This window comes from Dromaius novaehollandiae, chromosome Z, assembly GCF_036370855.1.
Source record: "Dromaius novaehollandiae isolate bDroNov1 chromosome Z, bDroNov1.hap1, whole genome shotgun sequence".
NCBI classification, from domain to species: Eukaryota; Metazoa; Chordata; class Aves; order Casuariiformes; family Dromaiidae; genus Dromaius; species Dromaius novaehollandiae.
The window spans coordinates 55944140-55959314 of record NC_088132.1 but is presented as its reverse complement, the minus strand read 5'-3'; the positions used below and the strand labels follow the sequence as shown (position 1 = coordinate 55959314).

At 39.1% G+C, this 15175-nt stretch overlaps 2 protein-coding genes across 6 annotated transcripts in view; both read right to left on the bottom strand.

Annotated features, from left to right (window-relative positions):
* The window catches only part of LOC135325047 (methylcrotonoyl-CoA carboxylase beta chain, mitochondrial), a 38265-nt gene extending 34978 nt beyond the window's left edge, over nt 1–3287 (bottom strand). The window contains exon 1 of one of the 3 annotated variants that reach the window (XR_010386260.1): nt 2908–3099. Coding sequence is in view for 2 of the 3 variants with exons in the window: in XM_064502463.1 (XP_064358533.1) it covers nt 2908–3030 (123 nt within the window). In the remaining variant the exon portion in view is untranslated. Of the gene's footprint in view, nt 1–2907 lie in introns of all 3 variants that reach the window. The other 2 variants (XM_064502463.1, XM_064502464.1) reach the window with 2 other exon arrangements.
* A 1135-nt stretch (nt 3288–4422) lies between these two features.
* Nucleotides 4423–15175, bottom strand: part of LOC112988729 (transcription factor TFIIIB component B'' homolog) — a 51653-nt gene continuing 40900 nt past the window's right edge. For all 3 annotated transcript variants that reach the window (XM_064502277.1, XM_064502279.1, XM_064502278.1), the window contains 7 exons: nt 14910–14970; nt 13122–13317; nt 11886–12102; nt 10945–10987; nt 9309–9603; nt 7665–7905; nt 4423–6876 (listed from right to left, as the gene is read on the bottom strand). In XM_064502277.1, the coding sequence (XP_064358347.1) occupies nt 6748–6876; nt 7665–7905; nt 9309–9603; nt 10945–10987; nt 11886–12102; nt 13122–13317; nt 14910–14970 (1182 nt within the window). In that variant the 3' untranslated portion in view covers nt 4423–6747. The remainder of the gene's footprint in view (nt 6877–7664; nt 7906–9308; nt 9604–10944; nt 10988–11885; nt 12103–13121; nt 13318–14909; nt 14971–15175) is intronic.

The window sequence follows — 15175 nt, the reverse complement described above, 5'->3', positions numbered from 1 at the left end:
CCCATCAACAGTCTGATTACAAGTTAGCTTTTTCTCTGTGAAACTGTAAAATAGCCATTGTAATTCTGTACTTTAAAAAATCTGCAATTTTTAAAACACTCAAAGTTATTGTATTTTTTAAAAATTTGTATGTGTTACTGTATTAAAAAAAAAAAAAAGAGACCTCCATACTCTTTCAGTTTGTCTAGTTGGTTTATTTCCCAGTATTGTACATAATCAATTTTCATGTTTTCCCTTATTCAGCCAGTCTGTTTTCTCTAAATGTACTCATCTTTTTCACACAGTACTCAGACTAAAAAAATAAAAAATAAAAAATAATCACCCTTAAAATAGGGAAAAATGCACTTAAAAAAAACTGGCAGGAGAAGTTAGAAGGGGCATACCAATTACAATCAAATGCTTGCTTTTTTATTAGATTCTGAATTAACAGCTCAGTGTAGCTACTTTGGCTACTCCTCTCCCTCTCTTCCACTGAGACTATGTACATGAAAAATCATGAAAGGATTTTTTTTAGGCCATCTATAAAAAATATTGCACCCAAATGAGTTACTTCAATTTTCTACCTCCAAATTCACTTAACTGCTAATCTTATCTTTCACGTCTTTAACCGTAACACTACTGTAACGTAACATTACTGTACTTTACAAAGGAAGAGTAAAGATGGTTTTAAATCGTATCATAGAATTTGAATACACACAGAAAAGGCTGCCCTCAGAGCCCTGTTAGTTCTACCATACATTTGTGGGCTTTTGATTAAATAATGCCAAAAAGGCAAGCGAACTGACACAAGTTCTTACCGGAAACTGGCCTTTACAACAGCAATTTCTGTAAAATTCTGCTGTTAATATGAGGGTTTCTAGGAATCGTAAAGCAAATCCAAAAGGTAAAAAATACAGCCTAACCCTACAGTTATTGCATGAGCTAATTGAGTTATTGCTATGTGAGCAAAATGGCTATGAGAGCTAATGCTTGGAGTCCTTACAAAGGTTCTGCTGTATTTTCCAGAATTTTGACTCACTCGTTTTTAAATTAGAATTTTACCTGTCTGGTTTGAAAGACAGCATACGTTATAAAGCCCAACTGTCTAGCTGAAGTCACAGCCAGAAAAGCAAACATTGGCTAAAGAACGTGTGACCTTCATCTCATCGTTAGCTTTCTTCTGTTTGCACTATTATTCCCCGGATTACATGTATTTGAGATGGTTAAGTATTTCACACCAGGGACCTCAGCTCTTTGTGTCTGTAAACCATTACATACATTTATAGTGCCCTACAAATTATAATTATTTCTATCAAATACTAACACTACTAGCTACCTGACTGCTTGAATGATGTACCAGATGTATCTAAGCAAGTGGACTTGTCTAGTACAGTCTGACAAACTTGTCCTGTCTTGACATCACATTGGAAACCACTGCCCAAATACCTGAACATTAGGAAAAGTAAAAAAATATGTTACACAAAAAGTTACCAAGCCTTACTTTTCTTTTGAAATCTAAAGGTACATACACAAAGGGAAGTCCAATGACAGCTCAGCTGACTAAATAGATTTATTAAACTATTATTCATTGTTTATGGGGTTTGTGAGATGTGTATGTGTGTACATACACACATACACAAACACTGAAGTTTCAGTCACCTCAGCTCTGTCCCAAAATTTAATTTATGCAAAAGAAAACACAGAAACAAAGAAAATATTTCAAAGAGGTTACATATTCTTGGTTCACTCGTTGGGATTTTACCATGTCCAGCAGCACAGCTTTTCCAGCCTAAGTGTAAACATAACTCTTATCTTCAGTCTGATGACGTTAGCAACCCCCCATTAAAAATAAACCAATTTACGCCAGGTACAAGCAGAATCCAATAGGTGGAATTACAGCCTTCTCTACGAAAAGAATGATCTCCTCTCACAGAGGAGACTAATTCCTCCTCCTCCCCAGAGGACCCTGCTGGTGCCCCTGCTTTCTGGAGGCACAGAGCTGGCTTTGTGAAATCATTTCTCCTGTCTTCAGCACAGGAGTTAATGTGCAACACAGGTAAGCAGTTTCCAACTTTTAAATCATTAAGCAATACCTTCAACTACTTACTAGCTCCCTGTCTCCAATCCATTAGTAACACATTGATCAGCCCCTCACTACTGCAAATGCAGGGAGAGATGCCTCTCTCAGTGAGAGACGGCATTCTCATGGAGGCAAAAAAGCACACTGAAAAAAAAAGAAGATTCACGATGAGGCAGAAGAGGGTACGAGCCCATATTCCTTTTATCTGGTACCTTTAAACTCAACCTGAATAAAATAAACACAATTTGGCATTTCTTTTAAAAGAGATCAAAGATGCAACAACTCCACACATCTTGCCCAGCACACAGGATGCGCTGGGACCAATGCACTTTTATTGTAGAAAAGCAGTTACTAACAGCGACTACGGTACTAGCTTGACCCAGAACACAGCTTCCCGTTTATTCCTTTCCCGCAGAAGATACCCAAGAGATACAACGCCAAAACGAGCGCAGCCCCCAGGCCGCCCCTGGTGGGCACGGTGCCCCTGCTGAGGCTCTGGTCGCCGGGGCCGCACCAGGACAGCTCCCCGCCTTTCACAAGTTGAGAAGCGGCCGCGGAGGGCAGCAGCTCGCCGCAGCGGCTGCGGGCCGAGACGGGCCGGGTCGGGTCAGGCCAGGCCGGGCGCCCGGCCCCAGCAGCGCCCCTCGGGTCGCCCCCACGAAATGGCGGCGCGGCCTGCAGCCGCCAGCGGCGGGCAGGGGCGGCGCCGCGCCCCACCCCACCGCCGCCTCGGCCCTGCCACGCCCGAGCCCAGCCCGCGGCAGGCCCCGGCCGCCCCCCGCAGCGGCACCGCCGGGGCCTCCCGTCAGCGGCGCGCGGGCGCGGGGAGCCGGCCCGGCCCGGCCTACCTGGTACAGCGAGGAGCTGGCGTCGGGCGGCGAGCCCACGGCCGCCACCGCGTCGCCGCGGTAGGCGCGGGCGGAGCGGGCCGCGGCAGCGCGGCGCAGGAACCGCCAGCGGCCCAGCAGCATGGCGGCGAGAGGCGAGAGCGGCCCGCCGCCGCCGCCGCCGCCGCCGCCGCCGCCACTCCCCCCGCCGCAGCCAATGGGCACCGCGCGCCCGGGCGCCGCGGCGGGCGCCCAGCCAGCCCCGGGCGCCGCGGGCCGCCCCGCGCCGGACGGCAGCACGCGGGAGGCAGAACTGCGCCCGTAGCGGGCGGCGGGCTGCGCCGCACGCAGGGAAGGGGCCGCGGCCCGGGCGCAGGCCCTGCCGAAAGCCCAGCCAGCCCGCCCAGCCCTTCTTCCTGCTGCTTGCGCCCTGCCCCAGCAGGTTTTGCTTCCTCACGTGCCTAGAGGTGGGTAAAAGCAGGCAGAGAAAAACGATGCAAAGTCGCTGTAAAAAATATAGGTACTGCGATTAAATGAGAGGTCTTAAGCAAATCTTAGAAATTGCATTTCAGACTGGAAATTGCTCTCTTCCTTGTCTTCCAATGTATGTGCTGTCAAACACTGTACGGTAAGAGGTGAAACTGCCATTGCATAAGGCTTCACCTCGATTACTGCCAATTAAACTTATTACTACCATGCAGCTAACTTACAGAAGGGTCATCATGCATTGCAGCAAACCATTTGGTTTTGTTTTTTTTTTTAAAAGGTTCTCTGCAGCCTCTTGAGGCAACCTAGCACACAAGTTGTGTTGCTATGGAAATAACAGTGATGTCACAGATGTAACAGCAAAAAAATAGGAGAAAAGGTTATTCCAGAATTGAGAATTCTTCAAATAATAAAGTGGCTATTACTTTGATAATTAAACCTGATAAAATGTAAAAAGCCTTGCAGTGTATATATATGCACAAATACACAAGAACTGTGCACACTGTCCCTTTTAGGAGTTCTCTATTTCACTATATGGAATATCAGTGCTAAATATATCATAAATCCTGTATTTAAAAAGGATTTTTGTACACTTTTCAGACAGGATTACATAGTAACAGTTCTAGTACAACCAGCAAACCCCTAAGTATTTTTAGAAGTATGGAGGGTTTTCTTCATTACCTGCAGAACTGTTGAGAGATTATGGTAATATTGGCAGACTTTTAAAAAATTCTAAGTATTTGCTTGAGCTGCTTCTTCCTTTCAAAGCTTTGCTGTTTTCTGGCATTCCAGTTGTTCTTTGGTTTTACACAAGGCTGTAGTATTTACATACAGGTAACATCGGGAAGTTTGGTACTAAGTTAAGCACTACATTAAAAAAAAAAAAAAGTTAAAGTGTATTCATCCGTTATCACCATACAACCTGCACTGCAACAGTTAGTTCTATAGTCAAAACCTTGACTCACTTTTCTTTAGAAACATTTCTGTTAACTCATATACATATGAGCATTTAAAAATTTCAATAGATATTCAAACAAATGGAATCACAGGTAATATAAAATAATTTATTCACATAATTTACATATAGAATATGACTGCTCTCTTTGAAACAGAAAGCTTACACATGATTATACATGTCAGACAACTCTTTAAGCAAAGCAGTCCTGTGCCATATCTTCAATTAAAAAAAAATAAACTAATAAGCATTGCGATTTCACAATTCTTTTCTCCCATCCTTCACCGTTATAAAGCTTCCATATCCAAACAGAACACAAGTTGTCTTATCTCTGTTCAAAATAATTTTTTTTGTTTTGTTTTGTTTTTTAAAAAAGAAGAGTGTCCTATAACAAAGTGCACGTGGTTTGCTGTCAGGAGGGGGGAGGGGGAGCAAGGAGGGGAGGGAAGAGTAGCCCCAATTAACAGGACAGATAAGGCACCTTAAATCTTAGTTATGAAATAATTCTTATTTTTGCCTTGTAATTTGAATGCAAGCTAAAAGGTATGCAACTAAATGTAGAATGGCTATCAGCTTAGAAAGTACTTAGGGCACATTAGTTTATAGCCTTCTCCCCCCTCAAATCTTCAGACTATATCAGTGCAAGTGACTTAAACATGCCACATGTAACAGGAAATAAACGCTTACATACATGAAATGGTATCTACAAGATACACAATACAAGAAGCTTTATGTATACATTAATCTATTTCATAATGTTTACAGTAAGATGATACTTAGATAAACATTTCAAGTTAAATGGAATAGGCAGAACACGAGATACTGTCTGAACAGAAACTTTTGTTGTTGGGTTTTTCTGACAGTATGTTTTCAAGTAAGTTACTTTATTCTGGGATTTTTAGTCCCTCTTTCATTATCTCAAGAAAATACAGCTGCTTGTGACATTTGGTTGACAGAGGCCTCCTACTGTACTAATTTATAGTAGCTTTTCTGTGCATTTTTCCCTTACTGACAAAGTTTTAAAGGCTTCTTTAGAAGCCTTGCCAATAATTTCTGAAAAGGCAAACACACTCAAGCTTCATCAACTATTTCAATATTAACTAGATACTTATATGAAAATATTTACCACTAAAATCACCTTCCAGTCTGAAACTGAGGATAGGTTTCTGGAGAGCACAACAATACGATTTAAACATCAGTTTCTCTTTCATAACAGACCACTTTTTTGCAAAAATATCTGCTGGTATTAAGCAACAGGAAAAAAATTTAGACTTCTTAAATCTATACACTTACTTCAGGTAATAAAGAGTTTGAGAATGTATATTCAATCTTTCAATGACCACCTGACTTTTAGACTGCATGAACTTTATTATCTCATCAAGGGAATCTTCTTACTATGCAAGTGAAAAATTGGACTAAAATCTAAAGCTACACCAGAATTTTATAGTAAGTTACAGTACAGGTGGACATGAAACATACAGAAAACTATTCAAACTTAACTGCTTCAAAGCCATAAATTGTCAAAGCATCCTCATTTTATGGTCAAGGATTAGATACAGCTCTGTTTGTGCTACTTCACACAAGTGGAACTCTCCGGAAGTCAGTAGAGACATATACACCTACATATAATACCAAGGAACAGAAATGGCATTTAGTCCCTTGTTTTCAAGGTATCTAATTTAGAAGGAAATTGGTATTTAGATTGGGAAATGTTAATCTCTTCCTCCCCCTCAAGCAGGATAGTTGGAAGGATTAACTTAGTACAGCATCCTTTAAGAAATTAAATACGTGTTTTCCATGTTTCTCTCTATACATTTTTAAAGAGTTAAAACCATTTGGCTTTTCAAGTTAGGCTCTTTCAATTTATGTGAGACTTCTTAATTACAAAAATACGTAATTTGGAGATGCCAATAAAAATAGGTGGCAATAATGAACATAGCTATCTATGTATTTACTAGACCATACTTGCAGAATTTCCTTCTTGATCTATAGAATTACACTATATATAAAAAGTTCATTCCTCCTTCTAACAGAGTACTTCACAAAAAGAAGCAAAGAACTTGTAAAACCAGTATCACAAGCTTTAGCATTATGATTCAAAGGGATACTGTCACAAGAATAAGCATTTATTCATTGCACTTTTCTGGAAGATAATCATGCGCCCACTAGCAGCATCCAAATGAGTCAAAACATAAGCCAGCTGCTCTGGTCCAATGACATCAATGTAGTGGTTTAGGTTATGTCAACATTTTTAAAACATCCAGGTCGCTTCCGAGGGAATTTCATCTTTACCAAAGCGTATAACAACAGCTTGGTTGATAATAAGTTTGACATAATGGTAGAACAAATAAGAACTTTTCTAAATACTGTTTTGTTGTTGCATTACACTTTTGGATCCAGGATTTTAAAAAGCCATTTTGCTATTCTGAATCATCCACTTCCATAAAGATGTCACTGAAAAAATACTCAGAGATCCTGGTTGGCTCTTCTTCCTTCTCTTGATCTTTAGCACAAAGGGATGGCTTCTCAGATCGCTCATTACTGGGAACCTGTAAGAAAAAGAAAAGGCTGCTCTTAACAGCCTCGATCTGTTTGTGTTCATGTATATAAAAGTATATAAAAACACAATCTATAAAAATATAAAAGTATATAAAACAGTTTGATCTGTTTGTGTTTTTATACACACACACACACAGACAGACACACACAGACAACACAGAGTTGAGCTTCCATTTAGATAGGAAGTTCAGATATAAACTTCAGAATTTACTGAAAATGGAAAACAAGCAGACTGCCCCCCTCTTTTCTGCTGACGCTAGGAATACTTCCTCAGGGAAAACTGATTAATATTTTGGAATAAGCCATATACTGGGCAACAATCATTCCCCATTGTCTGACTTCACTGAATTGGCATGGGTTTCAGTTAAAACAGAGAACCATTACTGCCAATTAATTCCAAGACACAAAACTTCACAAGATACCAATCCTGGACCCACACACACAAGCACAGATACCAGTAGAAGCCCTCACAGCATCACACAAGTCTTGGATGGAGGCACAAGTCTTGTGCAATTTCTGTTAAAGTAACAATAGAAAAAAATGGCCCACAGTTGTCACAGAAACCAAACATTAATAAATATACATGAACAGAAAAAAAAAAAAAGATGGACTCCTTTATAAGTTTCCTAGACATGCACAAGTCAGGGTTATATCCACCGGAGCAGATACCGCTCTCAAAACTTGGAACACTATACACCTACCTAACCACTCCTAAAATGACGACTCCACTGTTCTTCGCATCTCCAAAATGGAAGGACGTTCAAAAGTAAACACATACCTTAACTGCAGCATCAGCAGCTACGTTCTCACACTCCACAGATGACGATGTGCTTGTAGAGGGAAGGGAACAGGATTCCCTACCATCCTCATTGGACAGAGTAGGTTTTTTAAGACTTCGTTTTGGGGTCACTATCCGAGGTTTCTGGATCTTCCCTCTATTCCCTTTGGTATCCTCTGCAGATTCCGAACTACTTTTTTTGCAAATTAAAGATAGAAATCCCAATGGTTTTCGACCACCCCTATTCAAAACAAATACAGTAAGAATGTCAGAAGGATTGCTTCCACAAAGCGAGAGGTAAATAGTGCTATAGGAGTCCAATTCATTACACAACAAGCAGCAAATACCACAGATGCAAAATAAATAAATACAATTTATAAAAATAATAAGAACACAAACCCAAAATATTTTGTCATTTTGAGAAAAGCTTTTGTATTACTGAATATTCTGGCACAAGAAGAGTTTTCTGAAGAGTTACAGCAGCTCTCAACAGTCTCCAAACTCTGGCAACAGGAACCTACCATTTACTACCAAGACAGAGCCTATAACAAGCTCCCTGGGTCTTCAGAAAGAGATTCAAAGTAGAAGGGACATATTCCTAAGGAAAGATGTAAAAAGAGCTTCCTTCTTGTAATCAATGGAGAAGGACACCTCATTCAAGGATGGAACAACACAAAACTGTCCTAGACACCAGAAAGATGACTCTCTGCTGCAGGCTTTCAATCTATTAACATCACCCTACTTAGTAACAAGTACATTGTTACATTATGTACAGAAACTGGAAAGCAGCCACATTTGTGAGGCAGGTGCAGACAGTATCAAAGGTTACTTTTCACATTGTTAAGAGTTTACAACCCAGGAAGTAAACTCTGAGGCAAGGATTCTCAGTGTTCATGTATTATTACCCAGTTACTAGGGCTTATCCCAGGTACAAATAATACAGTTTTGGTAGTCACAGAAGTATAATGAAAAAGCAGCAGCAAACAACAGGATCAGGACAGCAGGGGAGCACCACAATCAAAAACAGTGAACACAACAGCAAGAGAACAGGAACTCAAAACACTAGAGGGAAGGGGGAAAGGTAAATTTAAAAAAATACATCCAAATAGACATGCAGACAGACAAAGATGAAAGAAATACCCTCTGAGCTGTCAAGATTGTAACTCCTTCAGGGAAATGACACATCTTAAGTTAGTCCTAAAAATCCAGTATACTGAGTACTATACCAATAACAAATCTTACTGACAGAAGGACAAAAATCAAAACAAGTGGACAGGTATATATATATTATAGCATTAAACTGAGCTAAGGAAAACAACAGTTATCCTAAATCCATATCATAGCCAACGAATGTCTGCCTCACAAGAGACATCTGTCAGTGTCTAAATAAACATACCATAGATCAGTACTGTCCCCTGGTCAATCTGCTCATTTAATGACTAAAATACTTCAAATTTCAAAGCAGACAGTTTGATCCTTTCTAATATGCTGAAGAGGATAGATACTATAATTCTCATCTGTGTAGTTCACAAACAAGGATACTGTCCTTGTTGCAATACTAAGCGGAAAAAAGACATCAAAAACTCAATATGGAAACAAGGTCTCTGAACAGAAAAGGCTGACAAAACCCTATTCCATAAATACCTGAGTAATGGAGTTTTTGAAGATGCAGCTATGCTTCCAGTGTGTTCCAACTGTCCAGATTCATGCACATCCACCAGTTTTCTTTGACCACTTATTTCTGCTTCTCTCTCGGAGGTTAGCCTAGATATCACTTCCTCTTCCTTTTTGGATGCTGAATTCCCAAGTGATGCTGTCCCTGAATTCTGCAAAGTCTCAGATTGGCCGCTTTCAACTAGCAGTGATGCAGACTCGGACACAAACGCAGAAGTAGGTACCTTTTTCTTTACTGAAGCTCCTGCTTTTTCAAGAAAATTCCCTGTAAGAAGAGTTGAGAGTAATTCAAAGACTTCAACTGTTCATCCTCAGTAATAACACAATGGTCCAAAAGATAGCTTAAGCTGGTTTACACCATTACAGGAGAAGGGCAGAGCTTTTTGTTCAGTTTGTGCAGGAGGACTGTGGGTTTTTTGTGGGTCTTTTTTTTTTGGAGGAGGAGGTGGGATTTTTTTTTAAAGCATAACTAAGAGTTTACAGTTCAAGGTTTACTTTTAAAGTCGATGAGATCTTACAGATGTTATGGGGAAAAGTTAAAATATGATTTTACAGTCTGCCAACTCTTTACAACACACCACAGAGCTTGGTCCCGTCATCTGGCTGCTTAAGCTTCCACAATTTCTCTTTAAAGTAAGGACCAAAAAATAGTTCTCCAAAACCTTCACAGGCTCAAATCACTGAAGATCATATTGTCAAGAATACTGGTTATCCCCCGCCTTAGAGGCAGATAAGCTTTCAAAGAACTCCATTGTGTATGTATTTTCAAAAGACAAATATGAAATAAAACAACATATTTTGGTATACTATGTTTAAAAAAGTTAATATTTTCAGTTCACAGCTCTATAGAAAATTTAAAAAATATATGTATATATACACATACATATATGTATACATATGCACATATAAAAAGAAAAAATATATACATATATTTATGCACTTTCCTTTATGTAAGAAAATACTATGTTTGGTCCAAAAAAAAAATCTTTCCTAGAAGATGTTTAACATTTATCTTGCTTAAAAAGCTGGATAAGTTTTACTGGTATTTAAGTACAAAAGTTCCAACATTTCTCCTAAGAACATATTCAGTGCAAATAAGAGACTGACATATAAATAATTCAGAGATTGAAATGCAAGAGGTGCATTTGTTTGTAGATACTAAATGAATATGATCAAAACAAAATTCCTTTCCAGATCTATAAACTAGTAAGTTATTTCTGCGCTTCAGAAAGCCCTCCTATGAGCTAAATTCTCTATTTATAGTTGTCATTATTAGGTTGGTATGGGGGTTTTGTTTCTTATGTAGGATTTTTTTTTGCTGTTTCAAGTAAAGAGACACCTGAAATCCATGAGTAGACTAACTACACCAGTGCTTTTAGAACCATCATTAATTTAATAGCCAAGAGATTTTCAGACATGTAATCCAATGTACTGAGTTTATGGCAGAACTCACAAAATGGTGGTATGAGGGGAAAATTCTTTTCTGCTCTAACACTAAATTACCACTGGCAGGGCTATTCAGCAAAACAACAGGTAGTATTAAACTGTGCTGTACTATGCATTTATATGCATTCTTCTACTTGTAGAAACAGAGTAATTTACCTACCAGCAGCTCTCCTTGGAGAATTCGTGGATTTAGTTGAATAATCCTGTATTAAAAACAAAATAAGGTAAGTCATTCCTCTCACCATTCAAGAAACAGTGAAAGTTGACAAAAACTCACATCATGCATGCACAGCTCTAAGAACAGGAGTGAAGATGATGCATCTTTGGTAGAGTATCACGCATCACTCAAGTCACTTCCTGAGCAGGCTTTTCAAGGTGTTTTCATGACAGATGACTCAAGATAGGAAGATGAGAGGTCAGAAAAGGATGAGGAATGCGTTATCCAATCCTTTCTGGAGAAGCTCTCTCAATCACGTGGGGGAATTATCACCCATTCCTTCACACAGATACACTAGAAAATCTTAGCCTACTTATGAAAAATAAATGGCAGTCAATCCTGTAAGCTTGGTCACATTCAGAAAGCACAGAGGGAAGCTGGAAACAGGCTGGCCAGTTTTTATTTGCAGCTTGTTGTTTTAGACTAATGACTACTACAATAAAAAAAAATGGTAGGAACACATCTAACAACTTCTTCCTGTAACAGATTCCACTAGGAATCATAGTATCACTGAGTGAATCTAGACAGTCTGCCAGTCATCCAGTACGTATCTACAATTCCCCCTCCTGCAACACCACCATCAGAAAGCCTGTGGTGAAGGAACCAGTCAAACAGACATATTACCAGCATGTCAACTGGGAAGCCTAATAGAAAAACAAAAAACAAAACAAACATAAAACCTGTGAGCCTACAATTCTCCCCCCGATACACACACAACACCAACAGCCCAAAAACTGTTGTATGGTTCAAAATAAGCAATCTGTGGATGTCAATCTTCAAAGCAGACAGCGTATTTCTAAGCAAGGGACATAGTCAAAATACTCCATCACATGTTGTGCATCTACACTACACATAAAAACTTATATCCCAAACTATTTTCTCACCTTATAAGTGCTTTCCAAGCTACCTTCTGCTAAAGTAGATAGGGTTTTCTTGGCAGGAGGAAAATCATTCTCTTCAAGCTCAGCAGCTGACCTTTTCTGAGTTGTCTGCACCAAATTTGGAATGGGCTCTACTGATGCACTCTGTAGTTGTTTGGTTTCCACATTGCCATCTAAAGATGCAGCAAGTTCATCAACTGCAGTTGTTAAGGATCCAATGCTGTTTATATATAAAGACATTATTGTGACTGTAAAATAAACCAAAATTTACCTTGTAGAAGATTTCTGTATGACAATTAAACATGGATCTTTGGTGATACTCTTTCTTACTGCCAACATTAACTTTAAATGCACCATTTACCATCAAGAAGCATTTGGTTGCACTATCTTAAGTTAGAGAATTGAACTTTTTTTACTCATATTCAGATCTAATTACTTTAGAAGCTGTTCTATTTGAACTCCACTTTGTATGTTCATAAAGTGTAAAAAAATGCCAGTGGGCTAACTACCCTAGGTAATCCTACAATAAAGTACTACCTACATGTGCAGCTTAATCTTCATTTCCCCTCCTCACCATGTGAGCTCAAGAGAGCGAAAAATATAGGGAGGCATCAGAGATTAGGGAAACCAGGTAAAGCAGTAAGGGTTCAGTGAGACAGGAAATGTACTCTGACTCTGCCTATCAGTAATTCTGTCCATCATCAATAGCTCCATAGGAGCTAGAATTCTTACACTGCATGGCCAAGATTCACTCTTAAAGACCTGTTCTTTTAATAACTAAGAGAAGGACTTCTGAGGTCACAGGACAAGGTCCTCCACATTAGCATGGAATTGCATCACACCCACAGCTTTGATCTGAGAAGAGAACTTGCATTAATAGACTGGACAAATAACTTGTACTAAAAAGGAAGACAAGAAGAAGAAAAAGGGTAAATCAAAACCAAAGTTAAAGTTGCTGCCAAAATCCCAGCTAACTAAAACACTAGTTTTAAATCACCAATGAAATCTGTCTCAAATCTCACTGGAACGCATTTCGTTTGCTTTTTAAGTCTCTGCCCAGGCTACTACGATGATTGTTTTTTTCCCCTTGCATTTCTTCTTCTAAGAAGTTTTAATGTGTGTCTTCTCAGAAGTTTTAATGTGTGTAAGTTTTAATGTTACACATTAAAATTTCTTAAAGAAGAATCCAAGGTTCACAAAAAATGTTTCACCTAAGATGCTCAAGAGTAAATCATTTACCTCTCCACTCCAGTCACGCTCATTCCACTTGCATTGATTGGGCTGATGAGTATCGGGGCTGGCAGCAATGGTTCTGAAGTTTGTTCCAGCAAAGCAGATGCATCATCATATTCTCTTGAGTCAGCTGGGATTTCCACCAATGTTAAAATGAATGTCTGTTCCTCCTCTGGACATCTACTATGATCATCACTCACTACTGTAATTTTTCAGGGAAATAAATAAGAAAAGCCTATCATTCAAGTTTAGAAGTTACACTGTTCATTTTTTTTATGCCCACACCACCTATAGTAACTAGAGATTAGGTGCTCATTTTTTAAGGGAAAGGGGGACTGGGAACATCCTGGAGACAATATGCTTCCTTTCTTCTTAGAGGATATACCAATCACTGTGGCCCAGTGCAGTAGAGTCCCAATTATCATTCAAAATAAAGTGTAAGAATGCCTAGTAGGAATCAAGCTTTTTAAAATGGATGTTCTAGCATTAAAGAACAACTCGCAGTTTAATTAAGCTTGTGTAACAGTGGTCAAATAACCCTCTAATTGCTATTGCCAGGTGTTAAGAGTCACTTCTTCAAAGTGGTAGGAGTCTGCTGTTTTGTCAGTAATCTGAAGGTTCTTTTTTCCCTTACTGCTGATTTGCAGAAGAGGACCAACAGAGAAGCATAGTCATTAATTTAATAAATGAAAAGTATACATAATTACACCAACAGATGGACATTAACAGCTAACTGCCAACCACGATCTGTTAGAATGAATTTAAGGAGATAATATTTTTAAAGTTCTTTTCAAAAGACAGAAAGCCATAGTGTTGCTCGATTAGCTAAAACAGCTCTCATTTTCTGCTGATTTAAGGCTGTTACTCTAACCTGAACTCACTCTGGTTCTTTATCTAAAGATGATTCAAGAAGCTCTTTCCTAAGACCCTTGCAACAGCTGAATATAAGCAACAGACAGCCTGGAAGAAATACTAGCCCTGCCTTTTGCACATGCTCAGAAGTTGTACCTTTGGCAGGAAGATTGCAGTTTCCATTTAAAGCAAGTATTTTGGGGTTCTGACACAGTGATTTTCCCATCCCTTAGTCAAATATTGGTTCCAAGCCACCTCCATTTCAACTTGTTTCATGTAAAAGTAGCTGTTATCTTGTGGTATGAGGAGAAAATTCTTTTCTACTCTAATGCTAAATTACATCACATTTAATCAATTAGGAACTGATTTGCTGACTTGTTACACCTGAAAAGGGAGGTCTGGTTTCTTTCTCTTATTTCCTTCCCTGTTTCTCCTTTTTTCCTGCTCTATGTTCACAGAGTCTTGCCTTCCTACTCACACAGCTATGACACTAGCACTCACTAGACACATTAGCCACTATAGCTCACTAAGCCTGTGGAAAACTACACAGGTTCTTTCTCTCCCCTTGCTGCTCCACCTTCAATTTCCGACAAATTAGTGAGCTAGAGGCTCACAGAGGTCTAACAAGTGCTGAAGTCAGCACAAGGTAAGCAGGAGGAGCTCACAGCAGGGAGGAAAGAGCAAGAAGTTTCTCTTCCACTGATTTTTGAACTTAATGAGGTACCATTCAAAAAGCTACCAAGTCTAGTTTGTGTCAATAAAACGAAGATAAGAGGTTAGTGATGAGAATGGCATTATACTGTGGGTCATTATTTTTGTTAATGAAGTAGACTGTTTTAAATCATGTTAGTGAAAACATCTTAATCTTTTGATTCATCTTTGTGTGATTACAAGATACACAAATGTCAGATTTTGTTAACTTTGAATATTGCAACATTATACCTGAAGTCTCTTCTGTGCTGCTTATATATTGTTGTTGAAAATCCCGAACACATGCTTCATTCTAGAAATAAAACATTTGCAATAAAACAAATTAAGAGAACTGAGAAGTAACTCTAGAAAACAGGAAAGAAACAAAGTATGTCAAATACTGAAGAGCCAGAATTTCTAGTATCATCATCATACTTACAATTTGTCAACTTTCACTTCTGGCTATTCTAGGCTGAAGGATACCAGCCTGACAAGAAACACTTGGGCAGTACTTACAT